The sequence below is a fragment of the Lampris incognitus genome, chromosome 1 (assembly GCF_029633865.1).
Source record: "Lampris incognitus isolate fLamInc1 chromosome 1, fLamInc1.hap2, whole genome shotgun sequence".
Classification (NCBI taxonomy): domain Eukaryota; kingdom Metazoa; phylum Chordata; class Actinopteri; order Lampriformes; family Lampridae; genus Lampris; species Lampris incognitus.
This window is the reverse complement of record NC_079211.1, coordinates 43,862,801-43,878,179: the sequence shown is the minus strand read 5'-3', so window position 1 is coordinate 43,878,179 and position 15,379 is coordinate 43,862,801. Positions and strand designations below refer to the sequence as shown.

Genomic DNA, 15,379 nt, shown 5'->3' with positions numbered 1-15,379 from the left:
ACAGAGGAGGGATCCCTCTCCCAAGACGGACAGCGTGCAATGGATGTTGTGTTAACGCAATTTGCATAATACAACATTGAAAGAGGATAACAGAATTATAATGGACATAAAATTTATGAATAACATGATGCACAGGATGCCAAGCAGTGTCCACATGCTATCGGAACAGTCCAGGGCCCAAGCCACGCGACCAGCATCATCATGTAAAATAAATTAAAAAAAACAAAACAATTATGTGAGGAGAGGAAGGGCAGGCAGCATCCAAATGGCGACCACCATCACCACGGAGACCTGGGAGGAGAACCGACTGCACATGCATGCAAGAGAGACTCACATGACACCATTCAAACACAGAAAAAGAGAAAGGAGAAGACATCATTCAGAGAGAGAGAAAAGACATGTTAGAGAAGAGAACAGTTAGTCATTAGTCATAATCAATTAAGTCATCAATTAGTCTTAATCTATACTCTGTAATCTATACTCGATAATCTCGTCGGCAGAACAGTGGTTGGTAAATTCATTGAGACAGAAAACCAACCAGTACAGGTTGTGAAGCACTCAACTTAAAGGCAACTAATTGTAAACTAAGACAAAAAGATGAGTTTTAAGTTAGGATTTAAAGGACTCAACAGGCTCCGATTGTCTGATGGCAGCAGGCAGGTTATTCCACAAAAATGGAGCCCGATAGGAAAAGGCCCTGCCACCAGCTGACTTCTTTTTAACTTTGGGTACACACAGGAGCCCTGTATTTTGAGAACAAAGTGCTCGAGATGGCATGTAAGGTTTAAGGAGATCAGACAGGTAGGATGGAGCAAGCCCATTTAGGATTTTATAAGTCAGCAGAAGCACCTTGTATTCTGATCTAACATGGATAGGAAGCCAATGAAGGGAGGCAAGAATTGGTGTAATATGGTCAAATGTCCTAGTTTTAGTTAGAATTCTAGCAGCAGCATTCTGCACCATCTGAAGACTTTTAGTACTAGAATGTGGCAGACCTGAGAACAGAAAATTACAGGAATCAAGTCTGGATAAAACAAATGCATGTATTAAAATCTCTGCGTCAGCCATGGAGAGAAAAGACTGAATTTTAGCTATGTTACGCAAGTGCAAAAAGGCAGTCTCTGTGATTTCTTTAATGTGCTTATCAAAGGAAAGGCTGGGATCAAACGTAACACCAAGATTTTTGGCTGCCACACTTTGTGAAACCACAGAGTTGTCGATCGTTATCGTTACCTGATCAAATTGGTGTCTCTGTCTACTAGAATGGCCCCGTTTGTCAAGATCACGGTTGTCAAGATAAATACCCAATTGAAATATTGACGCATTGCAGCGAATTCGGGGGGCAACGCAACCACAGGAACTGCCGCGGCCGGGACGCGAACCCGTAACGCCCGCACCGCAGGAGACATCACTAACAGCTAGACTAAAGGGTCAGGCCCGCGAGCCAGCGGCCAGTGTGTCTTCTTATCCGTGCACGTTACAATATGTTAATATGTCTGTTAAAAAACGACCAACACTAAAATTAACATTTTAACAACTTTAATGCTATTTTTCGAACAATTTAAAATGGCCACTGTCCAACGCCTGGAAATACTGCAACGTGGTAGTCATGGTGCGTCTGAAACGGCGTCTGTAACCAGACATGTTGGCAATGATCAGAAATCAAGTTTAGACTATTACTCTCCACTAGAAGACGCTAGTGTGTTTCTAGGACAAACCAAGGAACTTCACAAAGGAAATGACGCGACCAACACGCGTCATAAATAATGACATGCGCAAATTACGAGCGGTCTTTTTTGACGGCTCATGGTACATCTTACAACTTCTTCTCTTTTTTTGCAATTGATCTAAAACTAATTTTCATGTAGATATATGCACTTTTAGGAGCATTCATGGAGCGGCAGGTCTGTATCCTTTTTTTCGCAAGCGTTTAATTTGATTGTCAAAGAAGTGTTGGTAAATAAGGGTTTACCGCTTTAAGAGCAAGATCTGGGGTCGGGCTGTGATTGGTTGGTAGGGAGGGGCGAATGAGGAAGTTGTTGTTGTGTGGCGCGAACGGTATTGGGAGCTCCGCGTAAGTGAAAGGAAATATTATTACTAAGAACTGTGATATATTGGACCTATGTCAACGTTTTGTGCAGCTGTGAAGAAGGATTAAACGTGTTTCCAAACAGAGAAGACGGTGTCTTCGCCATTTTCAGACGAAGTGAACTATTGAACTGTGTTGGGTTGTACTCCGGAGTTTAGCTAGCTAGCTAGCACCAGGCAGTGACGGACAGCGCCAGCGAGCTTCGGCCCTGGATCCCAAATACATTCGGTTCCCCTGTAACTTCCGGCGGAGGTAGTCAGAAGACGGAGACAGGAAAAGTAAAAGAAGGTTGAATCAGTTCATCATCACTCACCTACGTGACATCTTCAGTGACTGCCACTTAGTACAGTGGCGTAACGACCGAAACCAACGATTACTTTCATATGCTAATTGTTGCCGTGGCCATTAACTAGAAGTACGATGGCCATGTGTACTATTCGCAGAGGAGTGGGGAATAGTTGCGATGACAGCGCCGTAAGATGGTGCCAAATGTACTCTTAGCGCCCCCCCCCCCGCCACCCCCAGTTCAGGGATGGTCGTTCCCTCTTCACATAGATGACCTCTTCGACTTCCCGTTCAAACCAACGTTCCTCCCTACCAAGGAAGTGCACATCCTCATCTTTGAAAGAGTGGTCCTTGGCCTGTAGATGGGTGTGGACTGCGGAGTCCTGGCCTGATATGTTAGCTCTCCAGCGTTGTACCCCCCACCCCCCTCCGGTTCAGGGATGGTCGTTCCCTCTTCACATAGATGATCTGTTGATAAGGGTGGGGATACCTGCAGTCAGCTGAGACTGAAGAGGTCACTTAGAAGAGTGATGAAACGTTTCTCTCAATAAACGTTGTGTCCAGATGAACTGATTCAACTTTCTGTGATATATTCAGTTATATGGCTAAGAATAACACATCTTGTATGATGGAACAGCGGCCTCTTCACGTTATGAAGATTGCAAAGACATTTTTGTTGTTAGGTGCAACCACCAGGTGGCGCTCCCGTACCACGACACACCCTTCAGTAACTCTCGGTGCACCTCACACTTTGAAACAAACATCTGTACACTTGACCGAGATAGGGAAAACATCACGTCATCACTTTAACTTACACATAAAATGCTGCAAATGCAACATCACTTGTGACTCCTCTTGTGGCGCTGACCTGCTTCCATTTCAGGATTCAGTATTTAGTATATGATGGTGAGAGCTTGTGTGCGTTCCAAGTGACTTTCCTTTGTGTGCCATTGTGAAAACGTGTCCTCCCACCCTCTCACAACCCTTCCCCTCTCTCCATTCAACTCAAACACACACATGCCCAGACATATGACTAAAACAGAATATGTAACCCAGTTGGGCTCATTTAACTTAAGGCCACGAAACTACTGAAGAGTTGGACCATTTGTTCTCTTTGCATATAGTGTTTCATGTTTTTTTTTTAATGTCTTTAACGTGGCACAATATAGTTTTCCAGCTATGCAATATTACAAGCCCTGACTTTACTCCACTGCCCCCAGGGGTGCTGTCTCTCTTTGCCCACTTCACCCCCCCCCCCCCCCCAAAAAAAAGTCTGTAAATAGGGATGCAGAGATGAAATGAACGTTGAGGTTTCTGGGCATTTTACCAACTGCGTTATTTGGCTGCCATCTTTATACCACTTCCTTTAGCACCCATTCATTTTCTGGCTTTGACTGTTCTGGCCTGACTGGGAAGCCTGCCACATGCTGCAGGCTACTCTCCGCTCATCCCCATCTCACACTGAAAGGATTTTAGTTAAAATCTCAGTAAGCTCAAATAAAGCCTCAGACGCATGTTAGCTTAATTCTGAATTTCCGCCTTTTAACCAGCAGTTATTGAGAGTGTCTTGCACGGTGACCTCACTCTCTGACAGCAGCTGTCCTTCAGCGTGCTGCTAAGACACTTGGGCAGGATATATGGTTTTTGCCAGGAGCGAACTGGAGACTTTATGATGACATATTAGGTCTTTCTAACCGCTTCACAACCTTGAAAATCTCATGTAGCTTAATATAATGGTCTGTGTAACGTCTTCGTGTGCACACATTCTTCTCTTCATTGGATATAAGAAAACACTGTCTGTGCCATACTGCACAGTGAGCAGAGAGGAATAACATAACAATAAAGAAACGTATATCTAGTCTATCCATTCAAGTGATTAAGGAATGAATACAGTTTCTGAATTATAGTATATACTTAAATAAAGCCAATGGTGTGGACACACTATAGACACATAATAATAATAGTGATTGTTCAGAGCTTCAGCACAGCACAAGTGTCTGACTATCCCTTTAAGCCTCTGCCTATAAGATCTGTATCAATATAGACGCTCAATGCTGAAGTGCCTGAAATGACAGCAATTCAGTTTTTTTATTTCATGGACCTTTTCTCTTGCTGCTAAATAGTGACAACTGCTCAACTGTTTGCCTTGCTTTAATTCCTCCTCCCATGTATAGTGTTTGTGTGTGTGTGTGTGTGTGTGTGTGTGTGTGTTTGTATGTACAATACGTGTTTGTATGTCTAACATTTTTCTTTCTGCTTTTCTGTCAGGCTGAAAATTTTTTTAAGGAGCACACTGCTCCGTTGGGGTGCCAGAACATTCCTATCACAAGTGGACCAAAGCAGAGTGAGTGGACCAGACACAACCAAACCAGTGGACGCCAAACTAAACCTATAGAAGCTCTACTGATGCATCAGACAATACCCTTCTGTGATGCATGAGATGGGATGAGGTATGAGATGAGATATGAGATGAGACGAGACGAGATGAGATGAGGACAGATATGAAATGAGATGAGAGATATGAGATGATATATATGAGACGAGATGAGATGAGATGGAATGAGATGCTGAAAGATAAGGTGACTGGAAATTATTTAAGAGGATACAAGATGAAATGCCGCTAGATATAACTTGCTGTCCGAATCATCTATTTCTCACCATTTGACATCAAAATGGCGGCACTGGTTAGCATGGTCACCTCACCGAAGGAAGGCCCTGGGTTCGAACCCCGGGGTTGTCCAACCTTTGGGGTCATCCCAGGTCATCCTCTGTGTGGAGTGTGATGTTCTACCCATGTCTATGTGGGTGCTCCGGTTTCCTCCCATCGTCCAAAGATATGTAGGTCAGGTGAATCGGCCATGCTAAATTATTTCTAGGTGTCAATGTGTCGGCCCTGTGATGGCCTGGCAGCCTGTCCAGGGTGTCTCTCCGCCTGCCACCCAATGACTGCTAGGATAGGCTCCAGCATCCCCGTGAGCCTAAGCAGGATAAGCGGCTCGGATAATGGATGGATGGATGGCATCAAAATGAGGATCACAGCATAAATTCGTGTTTTAAGTGGGATTGCATAGCAACACAACACCAAAGGTGCAAAATTGAACTACAAGGAAGGGTCCCTCTAAACCAATTAGACCTGGAAGTTTTGTTTCGTTTTTTGTTTTTTGTTTTTTTTGACAAGGAACTTTCAGATTGTCCATTTTTGTGAAGGAAAGGAGCCTGATAGCTCCTTTCTTTCCTACTTCCTTCCAGCAGGGGAACACAAGAATAACCCAGGGAGAAGAAAAGATTGGATTCCAGACGACAATTTGTTGTAACTTCCATGTTTGTATGCATCATTCAGCCACAGTTTGATAAATTGCAAAGTATAGTGGTCTGGAAAGCACGCAACTGTTGCTAGTATTATTTATAGTGATGCTGCTGTAGGATTTATGATGACATAGGTATATGAGAATCTATTCACAATATTATGATTCCTTGTTTTTTCTTTTCATCCTGACCTTATGGCTATTGTCAGACTTTTTATTTTTGATTCTAGGCTATAGAGCATGCCCTTTTGTTTATTTTTGTAGCCCGATTAGGCCCCAGCTGAGTGGATTTCTATCGTCTTTAAACATTAAACAGGCAATAAAACGCCCTGTAGGTGCACTTTCTATAGCTGATTGATTTATTTGAATTTGTTGTTTTTCCTGTTGAACAGCAACATCAATATCAGTAAATGTCATGATGTTGCTTGGAAAAAAAGAGCATTTGATTTCCGTAAGACATGCCCGAAGTTACTTTTCTAACAGGATGGGTGAAAAGGAAAGGAGACAGGTTGAAATGTTTAACATATTTGGATCTACCCTAGTAGTTTTTGTATCAGCAGATGGATCAGACTTGAGGTATTTTCAGTTTGAATATAGGTCTCTAAGTCTATGGAGAGGTCCAGAGTGGATGATTGTCTGGAAAGGTGAACTTTCTGACATTTTTCCAATGGGGGAAAATGTAAAATAAAAGTTAAATATCTCAAAAACTATAAAGGATAACACAAATCTGAACAATGTTCTGCCATTCCAATAGGAGCTGAATATTGTGAATGGATGAATGAATGAAGATTTATTTCGAACCTGTAAATAAGCAGGGCATAACATACATAGAAGCCAGAGCCAAGTGTTCAACAAATCCACACACCAAACTCAGTGAACAGATCTCCGTATGTTACAGATTATTTGTTACAGAAAAAGGAATAGGAGGAAGTATACACTTATTTTTTCTTAACCCTTCTCACCTACTTTTAAGTCAATTCAGCTACTATACATTTCCAGACTCAATCCGTACTGTACTGTACAGTTCAAATTCAATGCAAACATTTTAAAGTTTGAATGAAGTTTCTGGGTGAAAGCTTCTGGAAGTGGCTGAGGGCCAAACCACCTGTGGAATATTAATGATAAGGTTTGTAAGAAAACTCATCATCAGCAATCATGACAGAGACACTCTTGGGGGATTGGTACAGGTCAAAAAGTTATTTCATATAGTTGGTAGTGTGAACATGTATCAGTAAGGATTCAAATAAAAGAATGAACAAAAGGCTACGAAGAAATACTTTGTGTTTGACTTTATCAATTTGTTTTGACAATGTGAATAATTAGCAAAACATGTACACTGTGACAACTTTATCAAAAAACTTTTGCCCAGGACAATTACACTGCAGACGCATTATGCCAGCAATGGTCATTTGACTTTGTCCTCTCTCACGCCGGAATCGCAGCTTTGATATAAAGGCTGTCGTTCTTACTTATAAAGTCTATTGTACTTAATTGATACAGGACATCCCGGTATACAAGGGTGGTCGATGTTGTACCCAGTGGAGGCGTACCTATGGGCCAAAGATCCATCAAGCCCGCGGTAACGGGAACCCGCTTCACTTCCGGTTTACACAAGCGGGTTGGAAGATTAAAGTCAAAACATGGTATTAATCTAGCTAAAAAAATTTTTTCCTTATTCGACTCATTCCCCGGTGCTTCCGGTGAAACATAAACCAGTAAACATTAGAACGCTACGTCTTTTTTAAAAAAAACATTTGTTTGCACTGTAGACTTGTATTTTGACAAAGTCACACAGGAAGTGGCGTACTTGCGGCGGCTTTTCATGCTCGGCGTGCGCCGTGAGTCCGCGTCCTCCGCCGCACGCCCCGTACCTGTCCGACACACGCACGCACCGCGTCCGGGCCGGCGTAACGCGGCCCCGCATCGGCGACGCCGCGCGCGAGACGATAGGTGACGTCACCGGACCGGGGCGGCACGCGCTCCTGTTTAACCGCGCGGCTGAAGGCGTGGGACAGGTGTGCCGCGAGATCTGGCCGCCGCCGCCGCTGCCGCTGCCGCTGCCGCTGCTGCTGCTGCTGCTGCTGCTGCCTGGCGACGGGGGGGCGGGCGGGAGGGGCGGGGAGCGGCTCTCCGAGCGCTGCGTCCGTTGTCCGGGTGAACTCACCAGCTAGCGTTAGCAGCCGGCTAACCCGCTTACCCGCCGCGGCGTCAGACGACTCTGACGCCCGGCGTAAAGGCTTTAACCCGGGAATGTCATCCTCCTGCCGGAGTCGGAGGCGCTCGCCATACGTCGTCGCTGCGTGCTAAGGGCGGTTACGCAGCGGTGCATCTCGTCTGGGAGCGCGGTGGGAGAAAAGACACTCGGACGGCGGAGGAATGTGCCCGATACTAAGCTAGGCAACTAACGTGAGCTAGCAGGCTAGCCTCACGGGCACTGACAGCGGGTTATGCGGCTGCTGAGGAGCTCATCGTAGCCCCGACGGTTAAACATGGGCTATTGTTATTTCAAGGAGCCGAGCGGTGTAACGATGGCAGTAAAACGATCGCCGCGTTCGGCCGCTAGCTAGGACGACCGACTCGACAATGGAATCTTTCCTGCAAATAGCCCCCCACTCCCTGGCTATAGTGTTGTCCAGGGTCGGCGCCGGGGAGGCAGGAGGCGCGGCTGGCGTGTCAGAAAGCGAGGAGCTGCCGAGACACCACACCGGCTACGAAATATTCGCCGATTTTAAAGCGGAAAACACTCAGCAACACGTGTGGAACCAGCGGATTACCGAGGCCGTGTCCGAAACGTTCTTCCTGGGATGGATAGACGAGCATGTGCTTTTAATTCAAGGAAAGGAAGACCATTTGGAAGTGCTAAGAGAGGGATGGATGCGGAGGTCCCTCAACCCACCACGGGGTTTTACCATCAAATACCTGGGTAAGGCCTCTTCATTGTCCACTATCTGTTTTAAGTGTGTGTGTGTGTGTGTATGTGTGTGTGTGTATGTGTGTGTTTCAGTTGATGTTATGCGGCACTACGAGCTCCATTGGGCACCAAAATACAAATGGAAACAACCTGGTAAGGGTCATCATATTCGTCACTGGGCATTTCTGGATTATAGGAGATTTTCTTTCTTGCAATTCTAGTTGGATGCTGTTTTTCTTTTTCTTTTTTTCGTGTCAACATTTGATTACTAATTTGCACTGAGTTGTCACTGGCTTTTCAAGGCGCTGTATCGGATCTAATCCTGTTGCAATAAATACATTTACAATCCCTCCTCACTCCCGGATCTTGGCGTCTCTCTGTACCTTCATTCACTGGAGTGAAGAACTGGTGTTTTTTTTTCTGGGCAGGGCAGATTGTTGTCAAGGTTTGAATTCTACTTGAAAACGCAATGTTTATATAGCTGGGATGGATTTAATTTTTGTGTCTCTTGAATTTTTTTTTTCATGGTATAATAACTTGAAACATCAAATATATTAGACCAGGGACCTTGATCTCAGTATAGTTGGATATGTATTCATACGTTTCTGAATACTTATCAATGCATTTTCTTTCTAATCTCCACCTTTGTCAGTTCGGCAGTACTAAGTATTGCTGCCATAAGTAACTGGTTATAATAGAGAGAGTGGTGCCTCTCAACTCAATAATGGAACACTTCCTCTCTGGCCTCTGTGTGTGTGTGTGTGTGTGTGTGTGTGTGTGTGTGGTGGGGGGCGAAGACCTTTCTTCATAGCAGTTTTGCCTTTCTTCTCTCTAATCAGAGCAGAAACCCCCCCCCCCAACACACACACACACACACACACACACACACACATGGTCCTTGTCTGGCTCTTTCTTTCACTGTCTTTTATTAGACAGGCCCATAGGCCATTTTAAATACTGTTTAGAAATGCATTGCTGTCTGACTGATGCATATCTGTATTTATCTGCCTTTGTGGAGTTGGATGCAATCTGACTGATGCATATCTGTATTTATCTGCCTTTTGTGGAGTTGGATGCAATCAGGGCCTGATGGGTTGAATAGGAAAGAGGGAGGGGGACAAGATAGTGTCCCTTTTTGTGTGAATATAGTAGCTATATATAAGATAATTTTAGATTGTACTTATCAGCACAGCTGTTGGTCCAGGCTTTTGTTACCTCTCGCTTACGCTTATGTCATGCACTTCTTGCTGGTCTCCCAGCCTGTGCAGCCGACTGCAAAGAATCCAAAATGATGCTGCACACTTGGTTTTCGACCTACCAAGATGTGCACGTCTTGGCTATTATTGTATCCTTACATTGGCTCGCAGTTTCTGTCTGTATGAATTTCAAAACCTTGCTGTTGGTTTTCTGGGTAGTTCAAAGAACTGCACTGGCCTACCTTCAAACCCATGTTCAAGGGAGATTTCACCGATGGTTTTGTGTATGTGCAATCAGTGTGGTGAGTAATGTAGTCGATTGAAGCAATAAAGTCCTCACAGTTTACTATATTGACAGAGAAATCGATGTTATCCTGCTCACAGAGTCTTTCCCACAGCGCCAACATGTACCAGAACCCATCGCTGCACCCTAGCTTCTGTATTGTCGTTGATTAAAATCCTCTGCGCTGGTGTTGTGAGATGTCATCGCCTCACCATCGGAAATGAACCCAGTCAAAAGTAGAGAGAGAGATAAGGTTGAAAACAAGGTGAATTTTCTCTTGAAGGGATTGTTCAGATTTATTGACATAAGATGGTACGAGTAGGGGTGGAACGATATGAAAATGCCATGTCACGATTATCCTGGCCAAAATAATCGAGTCACGATATTATCCCGATAATCATCAAAATGTGCTTAAATCTCTTAAAATTACACTACAACATAACTGGAATGGCTTTATCTTACATTTTGTTTAGTAACATTTTTATTGCATCACAGATAGGACACGCATCTTTTTGGCTGGACCGGCCAGTGGATCCAGCCGTACAAATACAAATGTCCGACTGACTGAGTGATCATAGTTAGTGACTGACTGACTTGAGTGATCATAGTTAGAATGACTGACTGACTTGAGTGATCATGGTTAGTGACTAACCGACTGAGTGATCATAGTTATAGTGACTGACTGACTGACTGAGTGATCATAGCTAGAGTGACTGACTGAGTGATCATAGTTAATGACTGACTGACTGACTGATCATAGTTAGTGACTGACTGAGTGATCATAGTTAGTGACTGACTGACTGACTGATCATAGTTAGTGACTGAGTGATCATGGTTAGAGTGACTGACTGAGTGATCATAGTTAATGACTGACTGGCTGACTGATCATAGTTAGTGACTGACTAACTGAGTGATCATGGTTAGAGTGACTGACTGAGTGATCATAGTTAGTGACTGACTGACTGACTGAGTGATCAGTTTGACACAATTGGGCTGCTGGATCAGGTGACCAACAACGGTTCCAGCTAGCGGCGACCAACGTCACTGAAGTTACACAGTTGGTCAGCCAACCAAAGACGTCGTTGGTAAACACTGAAGTGGGAGTTTCCCTATTGGCCGTGAATCAGTGCAGCGATTTGCTCACGGATTTTCTCGGCCGATTCCGATTTCCTTTTTTTTTTTTTTAAGTCTGACCTGCCAATAATGATTTTTTTTTCTAAGACCTATTAATTGACAGCAAACACGAACATTTTTGTAACTTTTCTTTACTGGAAATTTCAATTGTATGTTCACAATAAAACATTGACTATTAAATAACTTGCATTTTCTTCAAAACTGCACCAGGTTACAGGACCCTCTCTCACAATCACTCAAAGAAATCTCAAAGTGCTCCAGGTTACTGGACAGAGCTTTTTTTTTTACAAATAAAATCTAGGGCTGCATTCGATTGTTGCCATAGTAATCAATGGCAAAGTCGGTATTCAATTTTTTTTTCTTCCTTGGGAGACTGTAAACGTAGTTGGCAATGCGGCATGGAAAGACGCGATAAACGGTGTCCCCGTGAATGCAGCATGCTAGCTGTGTTCATAATCCTAACAATGTTCATAATCCTAGAATGGAAGTAATGTTAATTATTTAAGATTTCATGTAAAGGTCTACACTGACAAAAAGCCTTTTTTCTTTTCATCACTTTGAAGGTGTTTTTTGTAGCCAGTTTATTTCCATAAAAAGGGAATACCTTGAAGTCTGATTTTGCCTTTGTCTCTCAATTTCATAATAATTAATTACAATAACAGCCTAATGATAGCTTGTGATAAAGACAATTAATGACAGCAATCATATGACCAATTTGGTTTTTATAGTTTACAGCTGTAATTTATTTAATTTGATTATTGCACCCCCCCCCAACATAGTGAAGCTTCAACTAACTTTGAATACTTGCTGCCAAGTATTTGAAAAAAGGTAATCGGGACAGCCCTAACCAACTGAAAATGAATTGCAGTATCCATCCATCCATCCGTTATCCAAACCGCTTATCCCAACCGAGGTTGCGGGATGCTGGAGCCTATCCCAGCAGTCATTGGGCGGCAGGCGGGGAGACACCCTGTACAGGCCGCCAGTCCATCACAGGGCCAACACACACATTCACACCTAGGGGCCATTTAGTACAGCCGATTCACCTGACCTACATGTCTTTGGACTGTGGGAGGAAACTGGAGCACCCAGAGGAAACCCACACAGACACGGGGAGAACATGCAAACCTCACACAGAGGACGACCCGGGACGGCCCCCAAGGTTGGATGACCCCAGGGCTCGAACCCAGGACCGTCTTGCTGTGAGGTGACCGCGTTAACCGCTGTGCTACAGTGCCGCCAAATTGCGGTGTCCCACTTTATCTAATGCGCTTTACTTTCCTAAGGGAAACGATGGTTTTTGATGACATGTTTTAACATGTGCATGTGTGTGTTTGTGTGTGTGTGGGGGGGTGATGTGTGCATGTAAATCGGCTATATCTGAGACAGCAGTGAAACTGCTTACACCAAGTTCTGTGGATTATCTTGAGTAACCAGGTCATGATTTCTGGAAAGAAACATTGCTGTTGAGTTTTTAAAATGTACTTTTTTTGGTGCTCTGAGCAACACAAGCTGAGTGCCATCCAGTTCCATTGTATTTGAGAGAAGGCAGACATCTCTACGGCCGATATCTCCAAAACTCGGCAACTCGCACAAAAACAATCTAGACGGATAAATAGCTCTACAGCTAAGAGGAAAAACATGTATTTTTGATTTTGGTGTGAACTGCCCCTTTAAGGTTAAGTAATAGTGAGGCTGCCATACAATGGTTTGGCTATCTTCGTCTGATCATGTGGTTTCTGGAGAGTATGTGATCGAAGCATCATGCTGGTACTATATACCAAGACAGTTTTGTAACAATTTTGTTTGTTATATCTGAATCACTTTTCATGCACACATTGCATGTTATGCAAAAAACACAATAGTGTTTTTTTCTTTTTTTTTTTAAATTGGTCTTAGAATCATTTCAATTGTGACCTCAGTTTTATGTCTATCAAATAACTGTGATTCAAGTTTAATCCAGAACTGCGCAGCCCAAATATGAGTAATATGTCTTGCAGTGGCAGCTGGTGCTAAACTTTTCTGGGGGGGGGGGGGGCGCAATTTACCTTGGCGCAGCACACCTGACAGCTGCTTTAATGTCCACACAGTCACAGAGTTGTTAAGAAGGACAATGGAGCCTATATATTTTATCAGGGTTCATAGACGGTGGATGATTGACAGTCGAGACGTGGCGTCGTGATGGGTGTGAACACAATTGATAGCCACGAGAATTGTCCAATCACATTAGATCAAAAAACATTAAACAATACCAATTCACTGCCAATAAAAGTGGGAGTCTCTGCACCCCATGGAAAATCTGAAGAAATCAGTCAGACAGCAGCCTCAGGTCATCTGCTTGCCAAAAATTTGAGGGCTTACATAAGGTATCATTTGGCCGGTGCCCCTCACCCAGGACGTATCTGTATTCAGACAGAAACCAACCAAATACCATTTGGACCAATATTTAATGGCTGCTGACAGGCGCTCACAGACTGAAAAACACTTTTATTTTATAATTATTTCCATTATACAACTAAATTATATTTAACATGTTTAAGTAGATTTTCATCTCTTGGATGTTTGAAAGGGGGCGGCACACCAGCGCCCTGTACTGGCTAGTCGCCACTGCTGTCTTGAGTGTCCATCAATCTAATAGGAGACAGATGACAGCCAATGAAATCATGTAATCTTCTAGTTATTTGTGCTGTGTGCTCAGTTTGGTGACCCAGGTGTGCGCTGGTATTTTAATTTGACCTTGACTGACCACAGGGAGCACTGACTAAACCGTGTTGTCCAATCATGTGCTGTGTATCAAGTGCTTTCTGTTCTATTATGATTTCTCAGTAGAATGAGTTCTGCCTTTGCTCTTTTTCCCCACTGGGTTTGCATGCTTGACAGTTTCCCCATTGTCTAGTCTACACAGAGAATGATAATGTGAACTGCTGGTTTGGTTGTAGTATGATAAGTATATATTGTATCAGTTATGAAGCACAATATATTTTGAAGTGACAACATCATATTGCTATCCCCCCCCCCCCCCCCGCTTTTTCTCCCCATTTGTATCTGGCCAATTACCCCGATCTTCCAAGCCGTCCCAATCTCTGCTCCACCCCCTCTGCTGATCCGGGGAGGGCTGCAGACTACCACACGCCTCCTCCTTCTTTTCACCTGACTGTGAGGAGTTTCACCAGGGGGAAATAGCGTGTGGGAGGATCACGCTATTCCCCCCAGTTCCCAATTTTCCCCTCGACGATGAATAAAGTGATTCTGATTCTGATTTTCCCTCCCCCCTGACCGACCAGTGGAGGCGCCAGCGACCAGGACACATACACACATCCGGCTTCCCACCTGCAGACACAGCCAGCTGTGTCTATAGGGATGCCCGATCAAGCCGGAGGTAACACGGGGATTCGAACCAGCGATCCCTGTGTTGGCAGGCAACAGAATAGACTGCCATGCCACCCGGACGCCCCATATTGCTATCTTTTGTCTTGAAACTAGGCTAAGATTTGATCCTTTTATTTCTAACATGGTAATTTTTGGTTGGAGGTCCCTGAGAAGTTGCAGTATGACTGGACTGGACTGGACTTCAGAGACAACTACATCACTGGGTGACATATAAACATCTAGTAACTGCTGAGTTTTTATTCAATTTGGACAAAAACCTTTGCTAAATGAATTCATGTCAAATGCTTTTCAGTGATTTCTCCTTGATACTAAATATTTTGATTGTACATTTGTTTGATAGGTGTCTACAAGCCCGATCTGCTTTACCACATATACACCTAGTATGTGACTGATGCTTCGTCCTTGTGAAATTGGTACATTTTTAAGTTAGGTTGTAGAGGTTTACACAATGATTTTTGCGTTATTGATCACAGTGAATATCATAGCTGTGAGTTTCTATTAAAATAATGTGCAGTTTAACAGTGAGGGGAAATTTAAAGTCAAGACTGTTTTTCATGATGAAACAGTCTCTTTATGAGCAGTCACAACCATATAAATGAAACAAGAAAATCATTCTACATATTTGTCAACTATGTGAAGAATCCATCAGTTCTACAGTTGGAGATGGAGGAGAGGACCAACACTGAGGGCCTTGCAGATAATGGCGAGAGAGAGGCGGTCCAGTAAAAAAAACATGGGTGGACTGCATTCATTTTGCATTACACTGGATCTCTCTGAATTGTTTGA

At 43.7% G+C, this 15,379-nt stretch overlaps 1 protein-coding gene across 1 annotated transcript in view; it reads left to right on the top strand.

The window, feature by feature from the left end:
- The first annotated feature begins 8,045 nt into the window (after window positions 1–8,045).
- LOC130123388 (storkhead-box protein 2-like) overlaps window positions 8,046–15,379 on the top strand; it is a 119,772-nt gene continuing 112,438 nt past the window's right edge. The window contains exon 1 of the mRNA XM_056292538.1: window positions 8,046–8,602. Within this exon, the coding sequence (XP_056148513.1) occupies window positions 8,263–8,602 (340 nt within the window). The 5' untranslated portion in view covers window positions 8,046–8,262. The remainder of the gene's footprint in view (window positions 8,603–15,379) is intronic.